Source organism: Rana temporaria, chromosome 8, assembly GCF_905171775.1.
Source record: "Rana temporaria chromosome 8, aRanTem1.1, whole genome shotgun sequence".
NCBI lineage: Eukaryota > Metazoa > Chordata > Amphibia > Anura > Ranidae > Rana > Rana temporaria.
In genome coordinates this window covers 184,024,767-184,035,572 of record NC_053496.1, presented here as the reverse complement: position 1 = coordinate 184,035,572, position 10,806 = coordinate 184,024,767, and the positions used below count along the sequence as shown (strand labels likewise).

The 10,806-nt window shown below is 47.7% G+C and overlaps 1 protein-coding gene across 1 annotated transcript; it reads left to right on the top strand.

Moving 5' to 3' along the window:
• Nucleotides 1–2,029: 2,029 nt before the first annotated feature.
• Nucleotides 2,030–3,063, top strand: LOC120909583 (gastrula zinc finger protein XlCGF17.1-like; the record flags this gene model as incomplete). The annotated part of the gene is made up of 1 exon (XM_040321350.1): nucleotides 2,030–3,063. A coding segment is annotated over one exon (957 nt), but the record flags the coding sequence as incomplete, so codon positions are not given.
• Nucleotides 3,064–10,806: the final 7,743 nt, after the last annotated feature.

Here is a 10,806-nt window from a genome sequence, read left to right as displayed (position 1 = left end):
TAGTATCATTAGGATCTGTACATTATCTGCATTGTTACCATTGATGTCATTTTTATTCTATATTCAGAGTGGAAACCTGAGAGATCCTAAAGTTGAGGTTAAAGAAGAGATAAAAGAGGAGGATGATGAGGATGGGGTGATGGAGGAAGAACACAAAGATCTGTACCAGGACACCATGGTGGAGTCATCCAGCTACAGAAACCCACCAGAGAGATGTCCCCGTCCTCTGTATTCCCGGGATTCCACACAGGAAGGTCACACCATCACTCACTGTTACAAGGTTGGTAGGTCGGAGCATCTAGATAGAACATGGACTCATGGAGACAATCTCTGACTTTTTTTTACAGTATGTGATAGCAGATCTTTTTTTATAATATTTTTGGTTTAGGGTGAAAATCTGATGGATATAAAAGTTGAGGTGAAATCAGAAGAAGAAGAGACGTATGTGAGGGATGATCAGCAGTCTATGGAGGAGGATGGAATAACGGGGACATTTATAGAGGAGGACACTCCTACAGAGATCAGCACAGGTGGGTCATTAACACTAAATCCATTCCTCCACCCATACTGCTCACTGATTGGTCCAGAGTTGGGCGGGGACTGGGTGATATCAGCCTGTAATCCCCTGGTCACTTTCCTGAGCTGTGTTCCCCGTCCTGTATTCCTGTATTTCTCTCAGATAGTCTTCCTTCTCTGTGCTGCAGACACAATTTATGTCTCTAGACTGGATTTATGGAGATTCTGGGGTTCAGCAAAATGTTGATTTTCACCATAGGCATTGCTCAACGTAGGCACCAGTGGCATGTGTCTTGGGTCTTCTGCCCCATACCCAGGTCTAGCAAGATCTCTGACAGAACAATTCTCCCGGGTTACTTGCTCTGTTATTTGCTGTCTGTGCCGGGTGGAGGGATATGTCTGTATAGTCTCAGACCCAAGTCACTGAGTGCAGTCTCAGGAGATGGGAGGCAGCGGTGTGGGATCTCTGCAACTTGTCTCATGAAAACATTGAATCTTCCACTGATTACTGAACACCAATATTAAAAGTCCTGACTTTTACATTGCAAATTATGTAGTCCAAAGCCCTGCACTATTATCCTCTATATTGTACATTACATACTTCTGCCTGACTTCTCTCTCCCCTCCACCCACTGATATATATACACATAATATGTATTCTCTTTTGTTACACCCATTTCCTACCAGCTGGACATTTTATATCGGATGATGTGATTGGAGCACAGACTTTTACATGTTGATAATAATGTGATAACATCCTCCAACTTTGAAATCTTAAACAGAAAGTGATAATGAGGGGGAGGAGTCAATAACCCAATGATGGTGGTCTTCAGGATCAGTCCAGCCTTCATCTTGGTTGTTCTCCCCCATCCTCACTCTCTGACCTCTGGTGGGGCTCAGCCCCGCTGTTAATCATGAATAAGGAAGTGCAGGACTTCTTGTGTTGGGAAGATGGCAATGAGTGATAGAGGGGGAGGGAACCCTCGTCCTATAATCCCCTCATCACTGTCACTCCTATAAAAGACAGTTCTCGTTGTCTCCTCACTCTCTGACTAAGGTCCATGAATAAAGAAATGATCTGGTAGGAGATCAGAGGAGCCATTTACTAGTTACCTTGAGGGGTGAATTGTAAGATCCTCAGAGACAAAGCTGCCTGATGTGGGCGGAGTCCTGGTTTAGGGGAACCAATCAGCTCATGTCTAGTAATAATCTTTGTATTTCTATTTTAGTAGATGGACGGGAGATGAGGAAAACCTCAGAGGATTGTCTCACTTTGTCTCCAGACTGTAAAGTAGAAGATGAGGACATCACACAGTATAGTCCAGGAGAAAACCCGACTACCTCAAATGTCCATCCGGCACCACACAGTGTAGATGGACCATCGTATTCCTCTTATCCTGAGGAACCTCAGACTGTGTGGGACGGTGCCGGACCATCGTATTCCTCTTATCCTGAGGAACCTCAGACTGTGCGGGACAGTGCCGGACCATCGTATTCCTCTTATCCTGAGGAACCTCAGACTGTGCGGGACAGTGCCGGACCATCGTATTCCTCTTATCCTGAGGAACCTCAGACTGTGCGGGACGGTGTCATCCTTCCAACAGATGAGAGGTTTCCCTGCACTGAGTGCGGGAAGTGTTTCCGTTTTAAATTCCATCTTAATGTGCATAAAAGATCTCACACAGGTGGAAAGCTGTATGCCTGTCCTGAGTGCGGGAAATTGCATGTAACGAAATCTCAGCTTTCTGCACATCAGAGATATCACACGAGGGAGAGGCCATATTCCTGTTCTGAGTGCGGGAAATGTTTTGTAAAAAAATCTGAACTTGTCAAACATCATAGGTCTCACACAGGCGAGAAACCTTATCCCTGTTCTGAGTGCGGAAAATGCTTTTTAGACAATTACCGTCTTTACAGACATCAGAAAATGCATGCAGGTGAGAAGCCGTATTCCTGTTCGGAGTGTGGGAAATGTTTTGTACAAAAATCAGATCTTGTCACACATCAGATGTCTCACACGGGGGAAAAGCCATATAATTGTCCTGAGTGCGGGAAATGTTTTGTACGCAAACAAAACCTTCTTAGACATCAACGGGCTCACACAGGGGAAAAGCCACATCTCTGTTCTGAGTGCGGGAAAAGCTTTTCAGATAAGACACATCTTTACATTCATCAGAGATTGCACACGGGTGAGAGGCCGTTTTCCTGCTCTGAGTGCGGGAAATGTTTTGTAGAAAAATCACAGCTTGCCACACATCAGATATCTCACACGGGGGAAAAGCCGTATTCTTGTCCTGAGTGCGGGAAATGTTTTTCAAGGAAGTCATATCTTTGCGCACATCAGAGATCTCACACGGGCGAGAAGCCGTTTCCCTGTCCTGAGTGCGAGAAATGTTTCTCAAGGAAGGCACATCTTTACAAACATCAGAAAGTGCACGTGAGGGAGAAGCCACTTTCCGGTCCTGAGTGAGGAAAATGTTCCTCACTGAAGTCCCGTCTTCCTGTACATCAGGGGTCCCACACAACCCTCGAGGTGTATTAGTGAGTGTGGGAAATGTCTTGTATATGAATGTTGCTGGACATGTGGGGAAGAAGCACACCCTGATATACACCTCAGATATACTCCATGGCTGATCTTCATCATGTAAGAAACACTTCATAGACTTCAACCGTAGCTTGACCTTTTGACTTAGATGTCCTATTGAATGAATAATACAACAGTGCCATCTAGAGGTTAGATTGGTAAATGTTTCTCCCATTGAAACATAGTATTGAGAAAGGGGGGCCACCAACTTGTGGGGATAATAAAACTTTCCAAATAAAAACAGTTCATAAGGAGATCAGAGATCACCAAAGACATGGATGAAGTGTTGGCCATTGATAGCAGGAGAAAAATAAAAATGGAGTCATTACCTCTCATTGGCTGAGTACATTTTGTGGTGGAAGCTTTCACAATCACAGGTCTGTTTCTAAAAAAAAAAATACTTAAAGGGCTGGGGCGTGGTGACTGATTGGCAAGATGGTCGTGTGATTCTAGAGCTCCGTCTGGCTCCTGGGCTTATCCACATCGACTGCAGCCTCTGAGCCACCTTCTGTTACCTGCCGGCCCTCCATCAAGCATTGTGCCTGTGAAGGAAATATCCAGTTTCTTTCCATCCACCCGTGCTGGGCTCCACCAAGATAGCGGAGACCAATGCGTCCCTGGATCTCTAGTAGGGGTGCAACGGATCACAGTTGATCCGAACGGGTCACCCCCTTCGGATCGGAACACACTGTGATCCGCGGATTGCCGCGGCTCCGGAGCTAGGCCGAAGCCGCGGCCTTTCCTAACGTTATGACCGCGGCTTATTATTAAATAGATTTGGAAGCCGGGGGGGGGGGGGGGGGGGGGGGGTGGGGAATGACAATAAATCGGTATGTACGGCAAAAAAATACAGGGATACTGTACATGTCCGAATTATGCTGGATGTAATGTTATATAATTGTTTTAGGGTGAATCTCCACTTTAACCACTTAACGCCCGCCGCACGCCTATATATGTCCGCACAATGGCACGGACAGGCAGAAGGGCGTATATATACGCCCTTGCCTTCTAGCGGGTGGGGGGTCTGATCGGGACCCCCTCCGCTGCGGGCGGGATCCCTCGGGGAGCGATCCGGGACGACGGCGCGGCTATTCGTTTATAGCCGCTCCGTCGCGATCGCTCCCCGGAGCTGAAGAACGGGGAGAGCCGTATGTAAACACGGCTTCCCCGTGCTTCACTGTGGCGGCGCATCGATCGAGTCATCCCTTTTATAGGGAGACTCGATCGATGACGTCCATCCTACAGCCACACCCTCCTACAGTTGTAAACACACACTAGGTGAACACTAAATCCTACAGCGCCCCCTGTGTTTAACTCCCAAACTGCAACTGTCATTTTCACAACAAACAATGCAATTTAAATGCATTTTTTGCTGTGAAAATGACAATGGTCCCAAAAATGTGTCAAAATTGTCCGAAGTGTCCGCCATAATGTCGCAGTCACGAAAAAAATCGCTGATCGCCGCCATTAGTAGTAAAAAAAAAAAAATTAATAAAAATGCAATAAAACTATCCCCTATTTTGTAAACACTATAAATCTTGCGCAAACCAATCGATAAACGCTTATTGCGATTTTTTTTACCAAAAATAGGTAGAAGAATACGTATCGGCCTAAATTGAGGAAAAATTTTTTTTTATATATGTTTTTGGGGGATTTTTATTATAGCAAAAAGTAAAAAATATTGAATTTTTTTCAAAATAGTCGCTCTATTTTTGTTTATAGCGCAAAAAATAAAAACCGCAGAGGTGATCAAATACCACCAAAAGAAAGCTCTATTTGTGGAAAAAAAAGGACGCCAATTTTGTTTGGGAGCCACGTCGCACGACCGCGCAATTGTCTGTTAAAGCGACGCAGTCCCGAATCGCAAAACCTGGCCTGGGCATTTAGCTGCAAAATGGTCCGGGGCTTAAGCGGTTAATATTGTGTGTGCCGAGGCAATGAAGACAAACTTCGGTAACAAATATTGCCCATAGGTGGCGCCTCAAAATCCTTTACAGGTCAGTTTAGAGATAACCATAAATTCATACTCCATGGGTTATAGACACAAACCTTTAGGTGATTGGGCGCAAGCTTTAGAGGACACGCCCCCCTGGAGCATCTCTCCTATAAAATAACAAAGAGAGAGAGCACCTGCCTAGCACATTACCATAATACACCATTTATACATAAATAAAAGCCAATATTATACACACAAACAAATTACATCAACGGGTGTATTGTAAACCCAAGTAACGTCTGTCTCCAGATCAACAACGGATGTCCTATGACGTGGGAAGACCACTTTTATGGCCAATATCAGTTACGCGGTTTAATCCCTCTTCTTCAGAGCCAAAACCAACAATATCAGAAGCCTAGTTAATATAGAATACTACTACACCGTATAGGAAACTTAAGCCCCTCCCAATACCATGGGGTGGGAAACAAAGCAGAAAATCCTTTTTTTTTTATTGATCAGATACGTAATCAAATTCATACATACGTGTAAACTTTATATATGTTACATGTCTGGTTGCCCCTATGTGCAGAAGCCACCCGACCAATTATTATTAGCGTCCCGAATACGCACAGATCGCCAGCATTTGCGAGCCGCACTTCAAGTTGTGCGGCTCTGCGTGGGCGTTCCAACGAATAGAAAACACCGCCATCTTGGATTTCCATGGGACCAATAAATAAGATAAGTGGGGAGTGAAGAAATAAATTGGGAGTGTGAGCTTTTAGACCCAATTACTTCTTTTAGAAGCACCGGTTTGATATGAAGTGGAAAGTTCCCAAATGGCAATCTGTGCATATTAGGGAGGGACAAGGATGCCCCCTCAAACCATACCAGGCCACGTGCCCTCAACAGGAAGGGACAAGCATGTCCCCCTGAACCATACTAGGCCACATGCCCTCAACAGGAAGGGACAAGCATGTCCCCCTGAACCATACCAGGCCACAAGCCCTCAACACGGAGGGACAAGCACGCCCCCCTCCCACTGAAACATACCAGGCTAGATGCCCTCAACAGGGAGGGACAAGCGTGTCCCCCTGAACCATACCAGGCCACATGCCCTCAACAGGGAGGGACAAGCATGTCCCCCTGAACCATACCAGGCTACATGCCCTCAACAGGGAGGGACAAGCGTGTCCCCCTGAACCATACTAGGCCACATGCCCTCAACAGGGAGGGACAAGCATGTCCCCCTGAACCATACCAGGCCACATGCCCTCAACACGGAGGGACAAGCACGCCCCCCTCCCACTGAAACATACCAGGCCACATGCCCTCAACAGGGAGGGACAAGCGTGTCCCCCTGAACCATACTAGGCCACATGCCCACAACAGGAAGGGACAAGCATGCCCCCCCCCCTGAACCATACCAGGCTAGATGGCCTCAACTGGGAGGGCAAGCATGTCCCCCTGAACCATACCAGGCCACATGCCCTCAACAGGGAGGGACAAGCATGTCCCCCTGAACCATACCAGGTCACATGCCCTCAACAGGGAGGGACAAGCAAGGCCCCCTGAACCATACCAGGCCACGTGCCCTCAACAGGGAGGGGCAAGCATGTCCCACTGAACCATAAGAGCCCACGTGCCCTCAACAGGGAGGGACAAGCATGTCCCCCTGAACCATACCAGGCCACATGCCCTCAACAGGGAGGGACAAGCATGCCCCCCCTCTCCTCATGAACCACACCAGGCCACATGCCCTAAACAGGGAGGGGCAAGCAAGTGCCCCCGAACCATACTAGGCCACATGTCCTCAACATTGGTGTGGTGCCTTTTTAGGAGGACCCTCCTGGCAAACCACCATGACCCCATATTGATGAGGACAAGGACCTCACGCTCAGGCAAACAGTGACAGCGGGATTCTGTCATATATAGAAGCATTAGAAATACTGCTTCTATATATGATTTTCTACTCCCATCAAACGGTGGCTAGAACAGGATAATGTTCTGGCATTCATCAAAACAGCCATAGTTTGGTCCGAAAACTAGGTTCCCAACGAGCCGTCAGCTCATCGCTAGATGCAAATTGCTACTGAGAAACGGAAATCGTTCATTACTCAAAACTCTAGAAACCTTTGCCTTTGGAGGAACCCTGGCTCAGAAAGGCTGAGATGACCCCATCTATAAGGATATACAGTACATACACACACAGCACAAGGCTGTGTTCACACTACGAGACGTTTCTCTGGGCTGCAGTTCCTCTGAGCTCCTCAAGGTGGCTTCACTTCGATCCAGACAGCAAGGCTCAATGGAAGACAGGAAGTGATGTCTGGTATGGACAGGAAGTGATGTCAGGTATAAATAAGAAGTTCCAGGTCAGAGGTGAGCCAGGAGGAAGTCGAGAGGAGACATTGCTGGAACTGGCAGCAGAGGAGGTAATAAGATTTAATTTTCTATTTACACCCAGTAACCCCCGTCATGTCCGTCCTCTTCCTCCATAGTTAGGGTTGCCAACTCATCCCTTTAAAACAGAACACATATTAATTACACAGGTTCTGAGGCTAATTTAATGCAAATAAGGCACCAAGTGAGTTTAATTACCTCCTTAATCAGCCACAGAACCTGTGTAATTAATATGTGTTCTGTTTTAAAGGGATGAGTTGGCAACCCTATCCATAGTCACTGTCAGGGGCGTACCTAGAGCATTTGGCACCCGGGGCGGATCCAATATCTGGCACCCCCCCCCCCCCCCCCCCCCCCCCCACGTTAAAATGTAAAAACACCCCACTGTGCCCCCTGCATACCTCTGCATTCTTCAATATCTTTTTGTTACTACTGTGTACCCCTCTCCACAACTACACCTCTGGACCCCTTTACATTACACAGCACCCTGCATCACTGGACCCCTTTACATTACACAGCCCCCTGCATCACTGGACCCCTTTACATTACACAGCCCCCTGCATCACTGGACCCCTTTACATTACACAGCCCCCTGCATCACTGGACCCCTTTACATTACACAGCACCCTGCATCACTGGACCCCTTTACATTACACAGCCCCCTGCATCACTGGACCCCTTTACATTACACAGCCCCCTGCATCACTGGACCCCTTTACATTACACAGCCCCCTGCATCACTGGACCCCTTTACATTACACAGCCCCCTGCATCACTGGACCCCTTTAAAATTACACAGCACCCTGTATCACTGGACCCCTTTACATCTCACAGCCCCCTTCACCTCTGGACCCTTTTACATTACACAGCACCCTGCACCTCTGGGCCCCTTTACATTACACAACACCCTGCACCTCTTTACATTACACAGCCACTGGACCCCTGTACATCACATAGCCCCCTGCACCTCTGGACCCCTTTACATTACACAGCACCCTGCACCTCTGGACCCCTTTACATTACACAGCACCCTGCACCTCTGGGCCCCTTTACATTACACAACACCCTGCACCTCTTTACATTACACAGCCACTGGACCCCTGTACATCACATAGCCCCCTGCACCTCTGGACCCCTTTACATTACACAGCACCCTGCACCTCTGGACCCCTTTACATTACACAGCACCCTGCATCACTGGACCCCTTTACTTTACACAGCACCCTGCATCACTGGACCCCTTTACATCTCATAGCACCCTGCATCTCTGGACCCTTTTACATTGCACAGCCCCCTGCATCACTGCACCCCTTTTACATTACACAGCCGCCTGCACCTCTGCACCCCTTTACATCACATAGCCCCCTGCACCTCTGGACCCTTTTACACTACACAGCCCTCTGCACCCTTTACATTACACAGCACCCTGCATCACTGCACCCCTTTTACATTACACAGCCACCTGCACCTCTGGACCCCTGCATGTTACACATACCCCCCTTCAGTGCAGACACCCCCTCAGTGCAGACACCCCCCCTTAGTACATCCCCCCCACCCCTTCAGTGAAATCCCCCCAGGTGCAAACACCCCCCCTCCCCATTCAGTACCTCAGATCATCGCATGCAGCGCCACGGCACATGGACAGAAGGTCCCCTCGGCCCCTCCCCCTCTGTACACACAAACAGAGAGGAGGGGGCTGTGCCTGTGTGCCGACTGCCGACCACCGCTAACTGCCGACTGCCGACCACCGCTCGGTGCTCCGATTCTGCGGCGCTCATCGCTGCAGTCGCGGGGGGGGGGGGAGCCGCCCCCCCCCCCACATGTCAGCTAAAAAAAATAATAATATTTAAATCGGGATGGTGTCACCCGGGGCGGACCGCACCCCCCTAGGAACGCCTCTGGTCACTGTGACGTCTTTTATCTCCAGCAGATGATGATACACACATATATAGTGTGGAAACCTAGATTAGAATATTTCCTCACTTATGGGGCCGGAATATTTCCTTTTTGGAGATAATTTCCAGTTATATGTTTCTCTAAACAGAAAGCACTGACAATAAATAGGCAAGACAATGACCATCCTGACCATACATGGCCTACAACGGGCAATTATTACACCACACATGCAGCCAATGGGTAATCGTTACAATATGCAGCCAACACAATGATGGAGTGCCGGGGTCAGGAGTATGGAGCATAGAGCCCCTTACATTGCTGGTCAGGAGGAAGAAAACATTCCCAAGCCTGCCATGAAGAATCTGTTCCATCTTTAGTGTCAGAGGGAGGAAAATTCTGAGGGCTCTGAGTAAAGTAGAGGAGCTGCGGGGTCTGTGAGGAGTAATGGATAGCTGATGGACTTTAAGGGCCCTTTAGTAGGTAGTGGGGAGCCTTACAATCAGAGTTCTGGTAATTATCCTGATTAGTTTGCAAATAAAAAGAGAAGGTTCCACTTTCCGGACATCATGATGACCCTAACATTGACCTCACAGCACTGCCTCAGAGCAAAACACGGAGACAGGCGAAGGATCGTATTTATCATTCCTTATCTACAGATCGAAAATTAATCAAAACCCAACAAAGAAAAGACAATTTATGATCCAGCAGGTCAAGAGGGTCCCAGGACCTCGAAAATGTAATAACGTTAAATAGTCTAATTGAAATGTGTTCTCATGGGGGCAGTATTCCTTAAATGTACAACAACCCTCCTGTCCCCCCCCCCCCCCTCACATCCTATTATTGTGTGACCAATACCATCCAAATAATTCTTACTTTTATTTCCCAAAGTTATCTGTCTACAAGGAGACCTGTACGAAGGCACCAATGAGGATGGAGGAGGACCAGAGTCACGTGACTGAGAAGATACTAAACTTTACCCTGGAGATCATCTACCTGCTGACCGGAGAGGTGAGGAGGATTCTGGGAGGTCACATGACATCACTCTTATCTCTATTAATAATACACAGACCTGACCGGAGAGGTGAGGAGGATTCTGGGAGGTCACATGACATCACTCTTATCTCTATTAATAAAACAGACCTGACCGGAGAGGTGAGGAGGATTCTGGGAGATCACATGACATCACTCTTATCTCTATTAATAAAACACAGACCTGACCGGAGAGGTGAGGAGGATTGGATGGAAATGTTGTATGACATTACTGTTGGTGTTTTAATACAGAGTTTGCCTCCTGTGAAGTTTGGTGATCGTGTCACCATCACAGTGCCTCCATCGCACTCACTGACTCCCAAAAGACACAACATTCAGAAGATTCTAGAAGTCACCAAGAAGATTGTTGAGCTGCTGACGGAAGAAGTGAATGGAGCCGGGAATTCTGGAACCGTATCTACTAAGGAGGAGTGGGAGTATTTAG